General features: G+C 42.1%; 1 protein-coding gene and 1 long non-coding RNA gene across 2 annotated transcripts; both read left to right on the top strand.

The window, feature by feature from the left end:
• Positions 1–2935: 2935 nt before the first annotated feature.
• On the top strand, positions 2936–3372 carry LOC103629793 (50S ribosomal protein L14, mitochondrial-like). The gene has a single exon (XM_008650903.2). The coding sequence runs from the start codon at positions 2977–2979 to the stop codon at positions 3370–3372; it is 396 nt and encodes a 131-aa protein (XP_008649125.1). The 5' UTR covers positions 2936–2976.
• A 4250-nt stretch (positions 3373–7622) lies between these two features.
• Positions 7623–9057, top strand: LOC109940355 (uncharacterized). Its single transcript, XR_002263159.2, has 2 exons — positions 7623–8330; positions 8798–9057. It is a non-coding gene; the product is annotated as an uncharacterized lncRNA (long non-coding RNA).
• Positions 9058–21887: the final 12830 nt, after the last annotated feature.

The raw sequence follows: 21887 nt of genomic DNA, 5'->3' as shown, positions 1-21887 counted from the left end.
GCTAACTAATGCACTCTGTATAAATTGTTACTTTAGATGTTGTGGCTTTTCAGATAAATCTCTATATTAGGATGTGCCCGTGTGTTGCCACGAAAGTTAAAAATTAGAATAAAACATAGATACAGAATATCAAGCATGACTATAATATATAAATTCTATTTTTGTGATATAATATTTTATTGAATAATTTGTGTGTTTTTTAACACACTAGCATTACACATACTCAAATAGAATTATATATATATATAGTCATGCTTATATTACGTATTTATGTTTTATTCTAATTTCAAACTAATTATGCATGTTTTCTTGTGTTAATTGATTTGTTTTCTGTACTTCCACAAATATTATTGTCGATGTGTAGCTTTATGTAGCCCTATGGCTGAAATATTCAGCCATACAATTTAGTATACATGATGTTATTTATGGTGATGATTCTGCTTGTTTCACTTGGAGTGTTCTAGAATTAGTTGATGTTGTTGTGTATCCTTCACTTCTAGAACCAATCAAGGAAACTATTTTGAGGGTTCATAGTGTGAAGGTAGAATTTTAGTTATTACCTAAAATTCAGTTTCTTCTCAGCCAGTTCTATATCTTTTAAATGCGCAGTTATGTGAATCTTTCTAGGTCAATCTTCTTAGAGATGCTTTGAAAGGACAATTTATTACTATACTCTCAAATCTCAGTTGGGGGCGGGTTGGTCTACACTATCATCTCCACGGTGTAAATAGACTCGACTACTGAGGCTAGGCATCTCTTCCTTCAAGCAGACTGAATATTCTTTTAGCTAGCATCGCATTATTGTTCCTTCAATTGGACCTATCTTTTTTGGAAAAATCTTCATTAGTAGTTCTGGTTTATAGTAGTTCAGTTAGGCCTCCTTATTCATTGCTCCTAGAGCTGCCGGTTCTCTGTTGGAGGACTCTGCCAAATAATGCAACGGATAGACAATGGTCAGACACTAAAACTACAAATACAGGAGCAATCTCCAATTGGATAAACAAAGCACAAATTACCTGATCGTTGTATGCTCTGCCATCTTTCGAGATTGCAGCTGGGAAGACAGATTCCTTGTCACCCCTTAAGATATGGACATAGATGGTGGCAATCTACAACAGAAAGACAAGTAAAAAAAACGAGTGAACTATCCCATAAGGCCATAACAGATGTAGTAAATCGCTCCATCCTTGGAACCTGTTTCAACAGCTGCTTCGGCTTGAACTCGTACTTGTCTGGATCCTTTACGGTCAAAGATTTCCTCTAGGGACCAACAAATTGCAAGAGGAAGTAATTAAGCATGCTCGCGACCCTTTCCACCTAAAAAAGAAGAATTATTCAAAATATTTACATAAAAGGGACAGTCCAACAATGATTCCCATTTGGCTATCACAAGTAATATTTGTGTTAGTGAGAAATAATAATTATTCAGTACAAAAACCCCCAAATAGCTTTGACAATGCTACAATAATGAAGTTTACAATAACACAGGACATCATAAAAAAAACAGAAACTAATATATGATTTAATGACCTTACCATTTTAGATAACATTTTTTATAGACAACATTTTTATATATAGAACCAATTAATAAAAAATATTTTTTTCTTATGCCTGAAAAACGGTAGACAAACTAATTGATACTTCATACTTTATCCCTCTATGATTTCGACTGTCTATAAAGTGATCTGTACCAAATGATTTGACAATAATATAGGAACATATCAATGTAGAGGAATAGCTAGATGTTAATCGAGTCCATGTATATAAATTTTCTTTGAGGGCTATTCTGAAGTCACGTCTGAAAAAGTTTGTGCAAGATATGATGGTCCACCCACTGTATCAATTTCAAACCGGAACTATAATTTTTGATAGCCTTATTAAAGTCTTATTCATGCCCCATGGTGCTGCCTCTTTTATTGCTTTAGCTATGAAATATTGTGAACATAGTGCAAATGGGCACTAGCTATGGCTAACTTTCCTACTATCTGGAGTTCCATATTGTTGATATTGCTATGTTTTTTCTTCCCTATCTGCTTGAAGGTTATAGCAGCATGAGTTGCTTGTAACCCTGGAAACAAAATGAAGCCTACTCTGCTTGGATTTTGGATCTTAAAAAATGGGAAGGTCAGTTTTAGTAGTTTTAATTTGCAATCATAGCATTTTGTGGTGTGAGATTTTGTGGCTCGAGATTGGATGATGAAAAGTTTGGATTTAATCTAGGAAATGACACTTTAATACTGTGAAGATCGCTAGGCTGCTAGGTGATGGATTTGGCTCAACACCAGAATTGAGTAAACAGAACTTCTTGTGGGTGGTTAGCCAAATGCAGGCCATCATCGAGCGTTAACCTTGCTGGTATGGTTTACAACATCATATCATCTTATGATCTTGTTCAGTTTTCTTATGAGGAAGCTAGAGCAGTTGGACGTCGCGCACAACTTGCTCACCGGCGCGGTACCGCCGGGGATATGCGACCTGCTGCGCCTCAAGAACTTCACGTTGGCCACAAACTTCTTCACGTGCGAGCCGCCGTCTTGCGCGCGCGTCGTGCCGCAAGACGGTGACCGGAGCAATTGCCTGCCCAACCGCTCGTCGCAACGGACGTCGCAGTTGGCACAATCCTTCTATCTCAGCATGGTTTTTTTGGAGAACAAAAACGAAATATATATTGAACTCACTACATTTTTCATTGTTTCACATGACTGTTTGCCAGAAGATCATTTTGCTCTTGTTTTAATCCGTGTATGGTAACTTGCACTGACATTCTAAGTTTGATTAATGGATATTATTGCCTTTCTTTCCATTTTCCCCAATAATTATGAGTCCATGGCAGCCATCATCCAGTAAGTTATCTGGCTATCATTTAGTTGCTTCATGTAGCAGAATGCTTCAATAGCTTTGGCAATATCTATAAGCTTTTGGTTTCCATGTTCCTAAGCTTGTGATTTTCAGCTCTTGTATTAGGCTATAAATGATATGTTGTTATCCCATTTTCAGCAAATCAGAACATTCATCCAGATGAGGACTAACCTGAAGGTGGTTGATAACTCTGGGGCCAAGCGGGTGATGTCCATCCAGTCCTTGAGGGGGAAGAAAGGAGCAAGGCTCGGGGACATGATCATCGGATCCGTAAAGGAGGCCCAGCCTTGTGGCAAGGTCAAGAAAGGAGATGTAGTCTACGGCGTGGTCGTCCGCGCCGCCATGAAGAAAGGGCGCAGCGACGGCAGCGAGGTCCAGTTCGACAACAACGCGGTGGTCCTCGTGAACAAGAAGGGCGAGCTGATCGGCACCCGCGTCTTCATCCCCGTCCCCCACGAGCTGAGGAAGAAGAAGCACCTCAAGATCGTGGCCCTGGCTGAACACATCGTTTGAGGTGTGTTGCAGAGCCAAGTGTTTGTGTGGGAATGTTTTTTTTTGTGTGTTCTCTGTTTGAATAATGCATTGTGAAACGATAGCATGGACCGTTTGAACTATTTTGATGATATTGCTCGCCCATTTGGATGGCCAATACGTGTCGTGATCGATTCTGGAGTTTCATTTTTTTGTTACAAGCTGCTTCCACATGTATGCATATATCCTTGTCTACGAGTTCATCTATGTGATGAACTTCGAATTAGTTGCCAATAGCATAATCCTATTAATCCTGATTGTATATGTCATATAATTTACAAATTAATCTGTGTAAAGTTTCTAAAAAACAATAGTTTTAAACTCGAAAATAAGTAGCAATGTAGCATATCTATTTACGGTCGATCGAGAGATCGTTTTGCATTTGTCTCTCGAATCGTATTGAGGCGGACACGCTTTGGTTTGAGTTTGTTTTCATTGCTACTGTAGGTTTTGGTAGATGATGCTTTATAGTAGTAGAGATAAGATGTTAGAAAAGAATATTTTAGATATTGAGGTCGATGATTATCTTGTTCGTTTTCATGTATCCGTTTTGCACTAACATTTTATCGAGTAATTTATATATCATCGCGACATTGCACTATGTAGTGGTAAAATAGTTAGATTAAAATAATAAAATTTATGTATGATAAAATCACAAATGGATTACGAAACCTTTTCTTTTTACAGTATATCACATTTGTACATAAATTATCTTGGTATTATATATAAGTTATCTTTGTATTATATATTCCCGTTGCAACGCACGGGCACTCTGCTTTACACACAATATTATAATTTGATCCTTCTGTCTGCAGTTCATTTGGAAACTTGACAGTACAGAGTTCACTAATGAGGAAAGGTTCCAAGTCATGCAAAGTGTTGCTGAAGAATTATCAGTCAGTTTTGATGCCAAGGAATTGGAACTCAAGTTATGGGCCTCACTACAAACAGAACATGTAAGTTCTCCACAAATTTATTACCTATTTTTCCAGAACAAATTTATTACATGAACTGTGATGTAGACACACTAAAATGTCCTTAACTTGAAATCATTTAATGTGTTTTACACTTTCCCTTAGGATATGCTTGAGAAGGGTTCAAGGAAGCCAGCAGAACTAGCAATGCCTTCATCGAGCAAGCAGATATGCGTCGAGAATGCTTCATGTGAAGAACAAGAGGATATCCTTGAGAAGAGTTTGACAAAGCCAACAGAACCAGCAATGTCTTTATTTGACAAGACAAAGTACAATGGGGATGCTCCATGTGAAAGAAAAAATAAGGATATGCTTGAGAATTACTCAACCAAGCTCATAGAACTAGCAACTGATTCATCCAACAATCAGAAGGTTACTGAGAATGTTCCATGTAAAAGAAACTATGATGCTGAACCTGCACACCATACCGAGAAAGTGGAGATACAGTTGATCCAAAAAAATATTCAGTCTGTTGCTGATGCACACCATACAATTGATGAGAATTCGAGGAAGCAGCAACCTTATGTGTCTGATGAGAAGGAACATTTGCAGAAACCAATGTCTCCTGTGGACACTAACAGGACCCAAAAAGATGTTCAGAAGCTTAACAGAAGAGCTGTCCGCCATTTGGAAAAGGAGCTGATGGAGGCAGTGGAACTTGATCTCAATGGCCTAACAAAAAATGGATTTGGCGCAGTCAGATTTCCCGAAGCAGAAGGCAACAAAACAGTTCAACTAAATGTCAAGCCAAATGAGGTCGCGAGAGATTTCCATATTGAAAAAGAGAATGATGAAGTCCTTCATTGTTCACGTTTGCATGGTGGTTCTGAACACAATGAGGGACATGCAGATTCAGGGCTAAGAGCTCAGCGCCTAGAGAATCAAGGACATCCAGTGAGTCCTCTTAGTGGTAACACTAGAAAAAAGGCTCCTTATACTAAGCCGAATGTTGTAAACATAAAGAATCCTACTAAGAAACAAGCAAACAATGGTTTCTTGCATGATAAACCGCAACATTTAGCTGATCTGGGATACCCGGTGCAGAAAGGACAAGGAGACCCAGAGAGGGCACTTACTATGTTGTCTCCTTATGTTGAACCAAAGTCTAACATGCAACCTGTGAATGATGATCCTGAAAAGCAAACTTCAAATGGTTACAGAAAGTCCAACATCCCTGGACAAACTGATCACTTGGAGAACAAAAATGTGCTTCGACCTGTTTCTGTCAGAAGGAGAACTGCAAAGCTGCCAGCACCTGTTGATGCTTATGTTGAGTGCCGAACAATGCGAAGGTCACAACCCAAACACCCATAAGTCACAGAAGCCACTCAAGCAGGAGGAATGGTGCTAAAGATGACCAGAACCGGAAATGTAATGGGACTGATGATGTTGGTAGCAAGACGAATGCTCAGATAACTCCAAGTAGCCAATCAAAGCACATAGGCAGAAGGAATGGAGCTTTAAACCACAAGAACAACTCTGGCAGGTTGATGCAGCGTATGCAACCTGAAGCAGCTGAGACTGCAATTGATTGTGGTAATCTCTTGCTTACCTAATTCTTGTTGTGTAGGGAGAAAATTTACAATTGCTCAAATTAAGGAATCCAAACATCAACATGAATATATATACGCAGCTCGGAGACTAGGATGAGGTAAATAGTTGGGTTTCAAAAAGCTTTTTTATTAGAAATAGATTCTTTTGTGAATATGCATACCAATCCAGAATATGAAAACAGTCCATCTTGACCAAACAATTCAACCCTAGATGGGCCAAATCAATTTGATTAGTCATGGTAATATCGTGTTATTTACCATTATATTCATGTTCTGTATCGAGAACATTCACATTAGATTGCGCAATAAAAAAATTGCGCTTATTTTTCTTTGTTTTGATCCATTATGAAGTCTAAACATGGTTGATATCAAACCTATCATGATTAGACAACGGTTGGTAAAAATAATCTGTTTGAAAAAGTTGGCAAGACAACGCTTGGTAAAAATAATCTGTTTGAAAAAGTTGGCAGCATCAAACCTATTTGTTAAGGTTAATTATCAACTTTTATTAGGAAAAAATGTTCACGAGGCCTTCTTGCAAATAACGAAATACTGCAGATTTTGCCTCAACTTTTGCATCTTTTTTATTTTACAACAATATTGAGGTTGTCCCAAACTTGAGTTACAACTGACATAGAATGCTCAAATTTAAGGATTTTGTGTATCATACATTTCAATTCTTTCCACTGCACGTAAATTTGCTCTTGGCTGTACCAAGAACCTCCAATAGATGTGTCAACTAAATATGTATGTTAGATATCTTTAGAAACAACTCGCTAATTATTAAAATACGATTTCATAGCCTTGTTTTATTTGGTGCGGCATCTGAATTTGACTTCATGCTATAAATAGAATCTGTTTTCATAGCCTCCGAGTTGTTACCATGCGGCGAACAGCTACCTACCAATCCCATCCCACCTTGATTGGAAATCACAGATGTATGGTACCTTGCAATAAAAGTGGTAATTATTAGTACGTATCATACTGTTGCTTTCATAACTCGCTAATGACATTGATACCATGTTTTGCACCTTATAAGAGCTGACAGATTTGATCGTCTTAATACACAATTCCATTGTTCGTCTTTGATTGTATTATTGTTGGCACCATCTCCACATGATCTCGACCTCTTCAAACTCGACTCAAGTGATGGCAAAACATAATTATCATGTCAGTTATTCTTATCTTTCCCTTCTAGCACTTTGGAAGATAAATTAGGGGTATCTTCTGCAGCTCTTGTTGCCTGTTAGGTTTCCATTTTTTGGTCATTGAACCAATTAGATCTGCATCTCGAACAGTTGACCCCTCTAATTTTTTCCATCATTGATTCATTTGAATTGTTCCCATGATCTGCTACTTTGATGGATCTCCCATTTGGGGAAGACTGGTGACCTATGTATAAATTTTCTAGGCCACCTATCTCTAGGACATTTCCCTTAAACTCATAGTGCATTGGTTGAGCATGTCATGCCATTAGTGTTTTTTGCTTCAGTTTCTGTTGCTCCTATCTGGTAGCCACTTGTTGCAACATATATCTGACTTTGAGTGGATTACTTGCACACAAGTGCTATTGGGTGGATCGGCTAACCGGTCCAGATACATAGCTTGTGGACTATCGATCTCCACAACAAGCTTAGTCCACAAGTTCTTTGTCTTATGGCTTATTAACGAGTAAACAAGTTATACTGTGCAATACTTATATATATATATATACAAACTCCAATGGGGAACCTTGCTTTAATTTCTGTTACACACATATAAATTTACAGACTTGAAAAATAGATTAAGGAACTATTGGGCGCACTACTATTAATGTCTATTTCATCAATCTGATTGTCACTAGGTGGTTATGATACTTGAAACAGATTGTGCTTTCTATTTTTTTATTAAAAGAGACTGCACTATCTGATATTTAAGTTAAATCTCATCATTATGTTGTGTTTTTTGGCACTTGTATTAGTGGGCACGGCAAGCAGTAGCAGCCAGATGTTGTGTAGTGTTCTGTTTCAAATTGATCTTGACATCTTTGTGTTCTAAATTATGTCCATGAAACTGGCCACCGTGAATCCAGGTGGACTTAAATAGCCTGACTAACGTCCTCCCTAAAGATGTGAGGACACACATACATGATCGCTCGCTTCATGTTACTACATTTGGTTTCAGGTATGGATCGAGGGGCCCTAGCTCACATTTTGTTCCTGTTTGTGATCAGGTACATCAGTCTTGTGGTCCGCCACATTTCTCACTGGAGACCTCAGGCGCTCCGTTGTCGTACCTCAGCCAGCCTCACCATGGAAGCCCTCTTGGCTGCATGGACAACTAGAGTTGTATGCACCCACTTGACACGGCGTTTTGCCTGGCGATAAATCCGCAGTATCATTTCCTCAACGGTGTTAGCGATGCATCGTCTCAGGTACAAAATGCAACCATTGTCTTGTGACTCTTAACCAGCTTAGACCATATTCATGCAGTGACACTGACGGTGAACATCGATACGTCACATAGGTTGGGAATTTCTAGCCTTGCATTTCCAAGGGCCGGTTAATAGGCGATCTTGTAGTCTCTGTGTTGTTGTGCGCTTGCTGATTTTAGAGATCCAGTTAGCTTTAACAATGCTTGCTCATGCCTTAACATCCTGCCAGTAATGTGTGACTAACACAAGATTTTATTTTCACTCCCCACAGGTTGAAACAATTGAGCTTTTTTGTTTATTTTCATAAAATGAAACAATTAGTGTGGACGTAGCATAATCTTTTGCTATTGCTTGTTCTGATCTCTGAAGCCACCTGATCGACCATCAGTTTTTATTCTGCGATTCAATCAATGAATCAATGTTCCAACATTTTATATATATGTACTAATTTTCTATTTTCTTTTCAGTTGCAGCTAATTTGATGCTTGTGTTTGTGGAAACCAAGAGGTGGCGCTGATTCATTGGAAACCTGGTTGTGTATGAATGAGTTTCCAGCTACTTCTATTCTTGGAGATAGAAACCAACATGTTTGGTTTTTATTTTTATTCGCTTTAGAACAACTCATTTTTGTACGGAAAGAGTCATTTAGCTATAATTGTTTGTTGTAGTATGTTTATCACAGGATAGCCGATTCCATGAAATACATAAAAACCTGATATTGTTGCTATATTTAGTTTAGTCATGCTCTTATGGAACCTTTAATGAGGATTTTTCTATATCAAGATATCATCGTCATCGTCATTATTATTACATATCATACTTCCAGATCTATATAGCACACTTAAAAAGAGTTTGTTATTACGTGTACTTGTTTGGTCATAAATCAACCTTCTTTGTTGTTGTCTCAAGGAGGAGCGAGCGTTCACGAGGCCGCTCGGCGCTCCGCCTCGCCTCGCCCTTTTGAAGGACTCCGCTTTCTAATTTTTACCTCTTCTAAATTGTTCCTAGACATTGGAGCTCGTTGCAAGTGGCAAATCTCTTATACTCGAAGGATGTAATGTAGTGGCCCCGTTGCAACGCACGGGCACTGACCTAGTAACTCAAGAATTAAGTAGCGAAGAAGAAAGTGAGCACCGACAACGACAAATAACTAGACAACCTTCACTATCAACTCCTCCACGGTAACTGTAGTTGATAGATAATAATATTGAAGGCAATAATACCATGATAATATGGAAACAATGATGGATAGAGATCCTTTAGTGTCACAAACATAAAGCAATGCTCGTAGCCTCCTTGGCCAATGAAAGCAATGATGTTTGTGTATGCATATCCCATCAGAACGAGCATTTGCTGCATTCACAGGTTGTTTTCTAGTATTTATATGCTAGAAAGACAAATATTGCCAACGACACCAGTGCAAACCTGAAAACAACTGCAAAAAAATCCAATAGATGCATTTGCTGCATTCACAGGCGTGTAGTATGCCATAGCAGGATGCTTTTGGGGAGAACCATTTTTTTACAAAAAGAACAATTATGGAGATGAAAAACTAAATCAAAGGAGGGAAACTGATAGTCGCCTAGAGGGGGGTGAATAAGGCGAAACTGAGATTTACAAATATAAACACAACTACAAGTCGGGTTAGCGTTAGAAATAAAACTGAGTCCGCGAGAGAGGGTGCAAAACAAATCTTAAGAAAATAAGAAGTGAGACACACGGATTTGTTTTACCGAGGTTCGGTTCTTGCAAACCTACTCCCCGTTGAGGAGGCCACAAAGGCCGGGTCTCTTTCAACCCTTCCCTCTCTCAAACGGTCCCTCGGACCGAGTGAGTTTCTCTTCTCAAATCACTTGGGAATCAAACTTCCCGCAAGGACCACCACACAATTGGTGTCTCTTGCCTCAATTACAAGTGAGTGTTTGATCACAAGAAAGAATGCCAAAGAAAAGAAGTGATCCAAGCGCAAGAGCTCAAATGAACACTACAAATCACTCTCTCTAGTCACTAAAGCTTTGTGTGGAGTTGGGAGAGGATTTGATCTCTTTTGGTGTGCTTTGCAATGAATGCTAGCTCTTGTATAGTGGGTGGAAGCTGAAAAACTTGGATGCAATGAATGGTGGGGTGGTTGGGGTATTTATAGCCCCAACCACCAAACATGACTGTTGGTGGAGGCTGTCTGTCGTATGGTGCACCGGACAGTCCGGTGCACACAGGACATGTCCGGTGCACCAGCCACGTCACCAATGCCGTTGGATTCCGACCGTTGGAGCTTCTGTCTTCTGGGCCCGCCTGGATGTCCGGTGCACACCGGACATGTACTGTTCAATGTCCGGTGTGCCAGCGTGCGCGTGCCTGACTTCTGCGCGCTTCTGGCGCGCATTAAATGTGCTGCAGGTAGCCGTTGGCGCGAAGTAGCCGTTGCTCCGGAGTTGCACCGGACAGTCCGGTGTACACCGGACAGTCCGGTGAATTATAGCGGAGCAGCCGCTGCGATTTCCCGAGGCTGGCGAGTTCCTGAGGCCGCTCTTCCTTGGAGCACCGGACACTGTCCGGTGTACACCGGACAGTCCGGTGAATTATAGCGGAGTGCCTCTGGAAATTCCCGAAGGTGGCGAGTTTGAGTTGGAGTCCTCTGGTGCACCGGACACTGTCCGGTGGTGCACCGGACAGTCCGGTGCCCCAGACCAGAGGTGCCTTCGGTTGTCCCTTTGCTCCTTTGTTGAACCCAATACTTGGTCATTTTATTGACTAAGTGTGAACCTTTTACACCTGTATAATTTATACACTAGGGCAAACTAGTTAGTCCAATTGTTTGTGTTGGGCAATTCAACCACCAAAATTATTTAGGAACTAGGTGTAAGCCTAATTCCCTTTCAATCTCCCCCTTTTTGGTGATTGATGCCAACACAAACCAAAGCAAATATAAAAGTGCATAATTGAACTAGTTTGCATAATGTAAGTGTAAAGGTTGCTTGGAATTGAGCCAATATAAATACTTACAAGATATGCATAGATCGTTTATTTCATTCTTAATATTTTGGACCACGCTTGCACCACATGTTTTGTTTTTGCAAACTATTTTGTAAATCCTTTTCAAAGTTCTTTTGCAAAAAGTCAAAGGTAAATGAATAAGATTTTGCAAAGCATTTTCAAGATTTGAAATTTTCTTCCCCTGTTTCAAATGCTTTTCCTTTGACTAAACAAAACTCCCCCTAAATGAGATCCTCTTAGTGTTCAAGAGGGTTTTGATATATCATTTTTTTTGAAATACTACTTTCTTCCCTTTTTGAACACAATAGGATACCAATTGAAAATACTCTTTGAAAAACTAAGTTTTTGAAATTGGTGGTGGTGCGGTCCTTTTGCTTTGGGCTCATACTTTCTCCCCCTTTGGCATGAATCGCCAAAAACGGAATCATTAGAGCCCTTTCATTACTCTCTTCTTCTTTGGCATAAACAAATGAGTGAAGATTATACCAAAGACGAAGTCTTTTTGCTTGGTGCTCACGCTTTCTCCCCCAAGAATGGAGAGATGCTTGGAGTGACGGCGAAGGATGAGTTACGGAGTGGAAGCCTTTGTCTTCACCGAGGACTCCAATTCCCTTTCAATACACCTATGACTTGGTTTGAAATAGACTTGAGAACACATTAGTCATAGCATATGAAAGAGACATGATCAAAGGTATATAAATGAGTTATATGTGCAAGTCAACAAAAGAAGTTCCTAGAATCAAGAATATTTAGCTCATGCCTAAGTTTGTTAAAAGTTTGTTCATCAAGAGGCTTGGTAAAGATATCAGCTAATTGATCTTTCGTATTAATGTAAGAAATCTCGATATCTCCCTTTTGTTGGTGATCCCTTAAAAAGTGATACCGAATGGCTATGTGTTTAGTGCGGTTATGCTCGACGGGATTATCCGCCATCTTGATTGCACTCTCATTATCATATAGCAAAGGGACTTTGGTTAATTTGTAACCGTATTCCCGCAGGGTTTGCCTCATCCAAAGCAATTGCGCGCAACAATGGCCTGCGGCAATGTACTCGGCTTCGGCGATGGAAAGAGCGACCGAATTTTGCTTCTTTGAAGCCCAAGACACCAAGGATCTTCCTAAGAACTGGCAAGTCCCCGATGTGCTCTTCCTATTGATTTTACACCCCGCCCAATCGGCATCCGAATAACCAATCAAATCGAATGTGGATCCCCTAGGATACCAAAGCCCAAACTTAGGAGTATAAGCCAAATATCTCAAGATTCGTTTAACGACCATAAGGTGAGCTTCCTTAGGGTCGGCTTGGAATCTTGCACACATGCACACGGAAAGCATAATATCCGGTCGAGATGCACATAAATAGAGTAAAGAACCTATCATCGACCGGTATACCTTTTGATCCACGGACTTACCTCCCGTGTCGAGGTCGAGATGCCCATTAGTTCCCATGGGTGTCTTGATGGGCTTGACATCCTTCATTCCAAACTTGTTTAGAATGTCTTGAGTATACTTCGTTTGGCTAATGAAGGTGCCCTCTTGGAGTTGCTTTACTTGAAAACCCAAGAAGTACTTCAACTCCCCCATCATAGACATCTCGAACTTTTGTGTCATGATCCTACTAAATTCTTCACATGTAGACTCGTTAGTAGACCCAAATATAATATCATCAACATAAATTTGGCATACAAACAAGTCATTTTCAAGAGTTTTAGTGAATAAAGTAGGATCGACCTTTCCGACTTTGAAGCCATTAGCGATAAGGAAATCTCTAAGGCATTCATACCATGCTCTTGGGGCTTGCTTAAGCCCATAAAGCGCCTTAGAGAGTTTATAAACATGGTTAGGGTACTCACCATCTTCAAAGCCGGGAGGTTGCTCAACATAGACCTCTTCCTTGATTGGTCCATTGAGAAAGGCACTTTTCACGTCCATTTGGTAAAGCTTAAAGCCATGGTAAGTAGCATAGGCTAATAATATTTGAATTGACTCAAGCCTAGCTACGGGTGCATAGGTTTCACCAAAATCCAAACCTTCGACTTGGGAGTATCCCTTGGTCACAAGTCGAGCTTTGTTCCTTGTTACCACACCATGCTCATCTTGCTTGTTGCGAAAGACCCATTTGGTTCCTACAACATTTTGATTAGGACGGGGAACTAAATGCCATACCTCATTCCTAGTGAAGTTGTTGAGCTCCTCTTGCATCGCCACCACCCAATCCGAATCTTGGAGTGCTTCCTCTACCCTGTGTGGCTCAATAGAGGAAACAAAAGAATAATGCTCACAAAAATGTGCAACACGAGACCTAGTAGTTACCCCCTTATGAATGTCGCCGAGGATGGTGTCGACGGGGTGATCTCGTTGGATTGCTTGGTGGACTCTTGGGTGTGGCGGTCTTTGTTCTTCATCCTCCTTATCTTGATCATTTGCATCTCCCCCTTGATCATTGTCGTCATCTTGAGGTGCCTCATTTACTTGATCTTCTCCTTCATCAACTTGAGCCTCATCCTCATTTTGAGTCGGTGGAGATGCTTGCGTGGAGGAGGATGGTTGATCTTGTGCATTTGTAGGCTCTTCGAATTCCTTAGGACACACATCCCCAATGGACATGTTCCTTAACACGATGCACGGAGCCTCTTCAATACCTATCTCATCAAGATCAACTTGCTCTACTTGAGAGCCGTTAGTCTCATCAAACACAACGTCACAAGAAACTTCAACTTGTCCAGATGACTTGTTAAAGACTCTATATGCCCTTGTGTTTGAATCATATCCTAGTAAAAAGCCTTCTACAGTCTTAGGAGCAAATTTAGATTTTCTACCTCTCTTAACAAGAATAAAGCATTTGCTACCAAAGACTCTAAAATATGAAATGTTGGGCTTTTTACCGGTAAGGAGTTCGTAAGATGTCTTCTTGAGGATTCGGTGAAGATATAATCGGTTGATGGCGTAGCAGGCGGTGTTGACCGCCTCGGCCCAAAACCGATCCGAAGTCTTGTACTCATCAAGCATGGTCCTTGCCATGTCCAATAGAGTTCTATTCTTCCTCTCCACTACACCATTTTGTTGTGGCGTGTAGGGAGAAGAGAACTCATGCTTGATGCCCTCCTCCTCAAGGAAGCCTTCAATTTGAGAGTTCTTGAACTCCGTTCCGTTGTCGCTTCTTATTTTCTTGATCCTTAAGCCGAACTCATTTTGAGCCCGTCTCAAGAATCCTTTTAAGGTCTCTTGGGTTTGAGATTTTTCTTGCAAAAAGAATAACCAAGTGAAGCGAGAATAATCATCCACAATTACAAGACAATACTTACTCTCGCCGATGCTTATGTAAGTTATCGGGCCGAATAAATCCATGTGGAGTAGCTCAAGCGGCCTGTCGGTCGTCATGATGTTCTTGTGTGGATGATGAGCACCAACTTGCTTTCCTGCTTGGCATGCACTACAAACTCTGTCTTTCTCAAAATGAACATTTGTTAGTCCTAAAATGTGTTCTCCCTTTAGAAGCTTATGAAGATTCTTCATCCCAACATGGGCTAGTCGGCGGTGCCAGAGCCAACCCATGTTAGTCTTAGCAATTAAGCATGTGTCGAGTTCAGCTTTATCAAAATCTACTAAGTATAGATGACCCTCTAACACACCCTTAAATGCTATTGAATCATCACTTCTTCTAAAGACAGTGACACCTACATCAGTAAAGAGACAGTTGTAGCCCATTTTGCATAATTGAGATACAGAAAGCAAATTGTAATCTAATGAATCAACAAGAAAAACATTGGAAATGGAATGGTCAGGGGATATAGCTATTTTACCCAAACCTTTGACCAAACCTTGATTTCCATCCCCGAATGTGATAGCTCGTTGGGGATCCTTGTTTTTCTCGTAGGAGGAGAACATCTTCTTCTCCCCTGTCATATGGTTTGTGCACCCGCTGTCGAGTATCCAACTTGAGCCCCCGGATGCATAAACCTACAAAACAATTTTAGTTCTTGACTTTAGGTACCCAAACGGTTTTGGGTCCTTTGGCATTAGAAACAAGAACTTTGGGAACCCAAACACAAGTTTTGGAGCTCTTGTGTTTGCCCCCAACATACTTGGCAACAACCTTGCCGGATTTGTTAGTCAACACATAAGATGCATCAAAAGTTTTAAATGAAAGGCTATGTTCATTTGATGCACTAGGAGTTTTCTTCTTAGGCAACTTAGCACGGGTTGGTTGCCTAGAGCTAGATGTCTCACCCTTATACATAAAAGCATGGTTAGGGCCAGAGTGAGACTTCCTAGAATGAATTCTCCTAATTTTGTCCTCAGGATAACCGGCAGGGTATAAAATGTAACCCTCGTTATCCTGAGGCATGGGAGCCTTGCCCTTAACAAAGTTAGACAATCTTTTAGGAGGGGCATTAAGTTTGACATTGTCTCCCCTTTGGAAGCCAATGCCATCCTTGATGCCAGGGCGTCTCCCACTATAGTGCATACTTCTAGCAAATTTAAAATTTTCATTTTCTAAGTTATGCTCGGCAATTTTAGCATCTAATTTAGCTATATGATCATTTTGTTGTTTAATTAAAGACATGTGATCATGAATAGCATTAATATCAACATCTCTACATCTAGTACAAATAGAAGTGTGCTCAACGGTAGATGTAGAGGGTTTGCAAGATTTTAGTTCTACAACCTTAGCATGCAGTATTTCATTTTTACTTCTAAGGTCGGAAATAGTAGCATTGCAAACATCAAAATCGTTAGCCTTAGCAAGCAATTTTTCATTTTCATTTCTAAGGCTTGCAAGAGAAATGTTCAATTCTTCAATCCTAGCAAGCAAATCATCATTAACATCTCTAGGATTGGAAGTTGAAACATTACAAACATGAGAATCAACCTTAGCTAATAATTTGGCATTTTCATTTCTAAGGTTGGTAATAGTGTCATGGCAAGTGCTTAGCTCACTAGATAATTTTTGACATTTTTCTAATTCTAGAGCATAAGCATTTTTAACCTTAACATGTTTCTTATTTTCCTTAATTAGGAAGTCCTCTTGGGAATCCAAAAGGTCATCCTTTTCATGAATAGCACTAATTAATTCATTTAATTTTTCTTTTTGTTCCATGTTAAGGTTGGCAAAAAGGGTACGCAAGTTATCCTCCTCATCACTAGCATTATCATCACTAGAAGACTCATATTTAGTGGATGATTTGGATTTAACCTTCTTTTTCTTGCCGTCCTTTGCCATGAGGCACTTGTGGCCGACGTTGGGGAAGAGAAGTCCCTTGGTGACGGCGATGTTGGCGGCGTCCTCGTCGTCGGAGGAGTCGCTAGAGCTTTCGTCGGAGTCCCACTCCCGACAAACATGGGCATCGCCGCCCCTCTTCTTGTAGTATTTCTTCTTCTCCTTTTTTCTCCCCTTCTTGTCGTCGCCCCGGTCACTGTCACTAGATATAGGACATTTTGCAATGAAATGACCGGGCTTACCACATTTGTAGCAAACCTTCTTGGAGCGGGGCTTGTAGTCTTTCCCCCTCCTTTGTTTGAGGATTTGGCGGAAGCTCTTGATGACGAGCGCCATTTCCTCATTGTCGAGCTTGGAGGCGTCGATTGGTTGTCTACTTGGTGTAGACTCCTCCTTCTTTTCCTCCGTCGCCTTGAATGCGACGGGTTGAGCTTCGGATGTGGAGGGATCATCAAGCTCGTTGATCTTCCTCGAGCCTTCGATCATGCACTCAAAACTTACAAAATTCCCGATTACTTCCTCGGGAGTCATTAGTGTATATCTTGGGTTGCCACGAATTAATTGTACTTGAGTGGGGTTAAGAAAAATAAGAGATCTTAGAATAACCTTAACCATTTCGTGGTCATCCCATTTCTTGCTCCCGAGGTTGCGCACTTGATTCACCAAGGTCTTGAGCCGGTTGTACATGTTTTGTGGCTCCTCCCCTTTGCGAAGCCGGAAACGACCGAGCTCCCCCTCGATCGTCTCCCGCTTGGTGATCTTTGTGAGCTCATCTCCTTCGTGTGCGGTTTTGAGCACATCCCAAACCTCCTTGGCGCTCTTCAACCCTTGCACTTTGTTATACTCCTCTCTACTTAGAGAGGCGAGGAGTATTGTTGTTGCTTGAGAGTTGAAGTGCTCGATTTGGGCTACCTCATCCTCATCATAGTCTTCATCCCCTACGGATGGTACCTGTGCACCAAACTCAACAACATCCCATATACTTTTGTGGAGTGAGGTTAGATGAAATCGCATTAAATCACTCCACCTAGCATAATCTTCACCATCAAATGTTGGTGGTTTGCCTAATGGGATGGAAAGTAAAGGTGTATGTTTAGAAATGCGAGGGTAGCGTAGGGGAATCTTACTATACTTCTTGCGCTCTTGGCGCTTAGAAGTGACGGACGCTGCGTCGGAGCCGGAGGTGGATGTTGATGAAGAGTCGGTCTCGTAGTAGACCACTTTCCTCATCTTCTTTTTCTTGTCCCCACTCCGACGAGGCTTGTGAGAAGAGGATTTTTCCTTCTTCTCTTTGTGTGAAGAAGATTTCTTCTCCTTCCCTTTGGAGGAGTCCTTCTTCTTCTCCTTCCCTTTGGAGGAGTCTTTCTTCTCCTTCCTCTTGGTGCGGGACTCTTCCGATGAAGTGCTCCCGTGGCTTGTAGTGGGCTTTTTGCCGGTCTCCATCTCCTTCTTGGTGTGATCTCCCGACATCACTTCGAGCGGTTAGGCTCTAATGAAGCACTGGGCTCTGATACCAATTGATAGTCGCCTAGAGGGGGGGTGAATAGGGCGAAACTGAGATTTACAAATATAAACACAACTACAAGTCGGGTTAGCGTTAGAAATAAAACCGAGTCCGCGAGAGAGGGTGCAAAACAAATCTTAAGCAAATAAGAAGTGAGACACACGGATTTGTTTTACCGAGGTTCGGTTCTTGCAAACCTACTCCCCGTTGAGGAGGCCACAAAGGCCGGGTCTCTTTCAACCCTTCCCTCTCTCAAACGGTCCCTCGGACCGAGTGAGTTTCTCTTCTCAAATCACTTGGGAATCAAACTTCCCGCAAGGACCACCACACAATTGGTGTCTCTTGCCTCAATTACAAGTGAGTGTTTGATCACAAGAAAGAATGCCAAAGAAAAGAAGCGATCCAAGCGCAAGAGCTCAAATGAACACTACAAATCACTCTCTCTAGTCACTAAAGCTTTGTGTGGAGTTGGGAGAGGATTTGATCTCTTTTGGTGTGCTTTGCAATGAATGCTAGCTCTTGTATAGTGGGTGGAAGCTGAAAAACTTGGATGCAATGAATGGTGGGGTGGTTGGGGTATTTATAGCCCCAACCACCAAACATGACCGTTGGTGGAGGTTGTCTGTCGTATGGTGCACCGGACAGTCCGGTGCACACAGGACATGTCCGGTGCACCAGCCACGTCACCAATGCCGTTGGATTCCGACCGTTGGAGCTTCTGTCTTCTGGGCCCGCCTGGATGTCCGGTGCACACCGAACATGTACTGTTCAATGTCCGGTGTGCCAGCGTGCGCGTGCCTGACTTCTGCGCGCTTCTGGCGCGCATTAAATGTGCTGCAGGTAGCCGTTGGCGCGAAGTAGCCGTTGCTCCGGAGTTGCACCGGACAGTCCGGTGTACACCGGACAGTCCGGTGAATTATAGCGGAGCAGCCGCTGCGATTTCCCGAGGCTGGCGAGTTCCTGAGGCCGCTCTTCCTTGGAGCACCGGACACTGTCCGGTGTACACCGGACAGTCCGGTGAATTATAGCGGAGTGCCTCTAGAAATTCCCGAAGGTGGCGAGTTTGAGTTGGAGTCCTCTGGTGCACCGGACACTGTCCTGTGTACACCGGACAGTCCGGTGCCCCAGACCAGAGGTGCCTTCGGTTGTCCCTTTGCTCCTTTGTTGAACCCAATACTTGGTCATTTTATTGACTAAGTGTGAACCTTTTACACCTGTATAATTTATACACTAGGGCAAACTAGTTAGTCCAATTGTTTGTGTTGGGCAATTCAACCACCAAAATTATTTAGGAACTAGGTGTAAGCCTAATTCCCTTTCAGAAACCAAGAGCGCAACTTCATTCTAGCAGTCATAATGGTTCAGGTCATCTCGTCGAGTAGCTCTCACAAGCAATCCTACCGTGGAAAAGCTCGTAGAGGTACATAGTTTAGCAAAGCAAACAAAAATGCATAATTAAATACATCGTTTTTAGATTTTCCAAGAGGCAGGAGGCTAGAGTCTAGCAATTCTTAACGAAGAAAAAAACAAATTACCTTCCCCCATCCACATCGGGGAGACCACGACGCTGAGATATGGGATGTAATTTGGTGACGTCCTAAACAAAAAGGAGAAGGAATCAAACAGCAGTGGTGGTGTGCTGAAGGCACACCAAGGTGGAGGGCCTGGGCGGCAGATCCACATTTGGAGGCGGGCGGGCGTGGGCTGGGCGGCGTGCTGATGGCGGCAGCGGTGGTAGCATGGGAGGTGGGAGCGAGGGAGCAAGTTGCCTCCACAGAGCCGTGACCAGCACACCAAGGTGGAGGGTCGGGGGCTGCGGATCCGCATTGGACCTCTGCTTATTCCATCTAGGGGGAGGGGTTCACAGCGGGGAGAACATCACGGTCGTGGGGGAGGCTATTGAGAGCACCTAGAGAGGGGGGTGAATAGGTGATCCTGTAAAAATCAAACACTAATAGCCACAAAACTTAGTTATAAGTGTTAGTACGGCTAAGTAACTTGAAGCGAGTTCTTGTGAACACAATAATCACAGAGAAAGCAACACAAGACACACGATTTTTATCCCGTGGTTCGGCCAAGTAGCACTTGCCTACTTCCACGTTGTGGCATCCCAATGGACGAGGGTTACAATCAACCCCTTTCAAGTGATCCGATGATCAACTTGAATACCACGGTTTTTCCTTTAGAGTATTGTTCCCGTTTGCGAGGAATCTTAACAAATTGGAGTCTCTCGCCCTTACAATAGAGATCACAAAGAAAGCACAGAGTAAGGTTGGGAAGAGCAACACACACAAGACACAAATCCGCAGCACACACACGCACACAAGCCAAGACTTGAGCTCGAAACGTAGCACAGTGAGTTCACGACTCAAACGGAGCTCAAATCACTAACACAGTCGATCAATTGCGCGGAGGCAGAGTGTGGGAGTCTTAGAATGCTTAGTGAATGCTTAGATGTCTCCTCCATGTGCCTAGGGGTCCCTTTTATAGCCCTAAGGCAGCTAGGAGCCGTTGGAGACAAACTTGGAAGGCCAAACTTGCCTTCTGTCGAGTGGCACACCGGATAGTCCGGTGCGCCACCGGACAACTACTGTAGCCTGTCTGGTGCACGATTCCTTCCAAATTGGGTACAGACGACCATTGCAGCTCTGGGCCCGTTGGTGCACCGGACACAATCCGGTGCACACCGGACAGTCCGGTACACACCGGACAGTCCGGTGCCCCCCACCGACCGTTGGAGCTGCCACGCGTCGCCCGCAGATTTCGCAGCCGACCGTTGGCGCTGGCGACCGTTGGCTCACCGGACAGTCTGGTGAATTATAGCCGTACGCCGCCATTGAGTCCCGAGAGCGGCGAGTTCACGCGGACCGGCCCGGCGCACCGGACACTGTCCGGTGCACCACCAGACAGTCCGGTGTGCCAAGCCGAGCTGGAGTTTGCTGCACATACCCAACTCTTTTTCCAATTCTTTTCTCACTATTTCTAGCACTTAGACAAAACACATTTGTACTCAAAACAATGTACTAAGTCTAGAAACGTACCTTTTTCTTTGATTTGCACTTTTCACTTTACTTAGCACATAAGAACTTAATTAACCGTGTTGGGCACTTAATCACCAAAACATTATTGAAATTGCCCAAGGGCACATTTCCCTTTCAATCTCCCCCTTTTTGGTGATTTTTGCCAACACATCCAAAAGCAACCAAAAGAAGTGCAACATCAATGCAATTGAGGACCAAATTGTTTTTGCACAAGATTTGACATATTTGGATCATTCTTTGCCACCACTTGGTTTGTTTTTGTAAATCAAATCCTTTTTCCTATCTCTAAGTCAAACACACTTGTTTGGGCAAATCAAGAGAGGTTCCAATGGAAAAATTGATCAAGTACCAAAAACTCCCCTTTTCCCATAATAAAAAATTCTCCCCCACAAGAGACCAAATTTTGCAATAAGAGTATTTTGGACAAATCAAAAGTTCTAACTCTATTGTTTTCAAAATTCACAAGTGGTAGCTGACCCGTTTGCTTTGGCCTTAATTTCTCCCCCTTTGGCATTAAGCACCAAAACTGGATCATTCTTGGCCCTTTAACCCCATTGCCTCACCAAAAATGTCAATTAAGAGCAAAAAGGCAATGAGAGCATAAGTATGAACTTGGAGGTGAGTACACTAATACCGGAGTGCAGTGGAAGTCTTTACATTGTCCAAGTTCACCTTTCCCTTTCAATGCACTTTTGAGACTACATCAAGTATACTCAAACACAAAGGTTAGTCTCAAAGGGTCAAGTTGTAACACATCTCCCCCTTAATATGTGCAGCACTTGCATATGGACTTGTGA

The sequence above is a fragment of the Zea mays genome, chromosome 6 (assembly GCF_902167145.1).
Source record: "Zea mays cultivar B73 chromosome 6, Zm-B73-REFERENCE-NAM-5.0, whole genome shotgun sequence".
Classification (NCBI taxonomy): domain Eukaryota; kingdom Viridiplantae; phylum Streptophyta; class Magnoliopsida; order Poales; family Poaceae; genus Zea; species Zea mays.
The sequence above is the reverse complement of the archived record's forward strand: the minus strand, read 5'-3'. Positions and strand labels throughout refer to the sequence as shown.

Coding starts and splice junctions, on each gene's coding strand:
- LOC103629793 (XM_008650903.2), top strand. CDS start 2,977: ATGTTGTTATCCCATTTTCAGCAAATCAGAACATTCATCCAGATGAGG.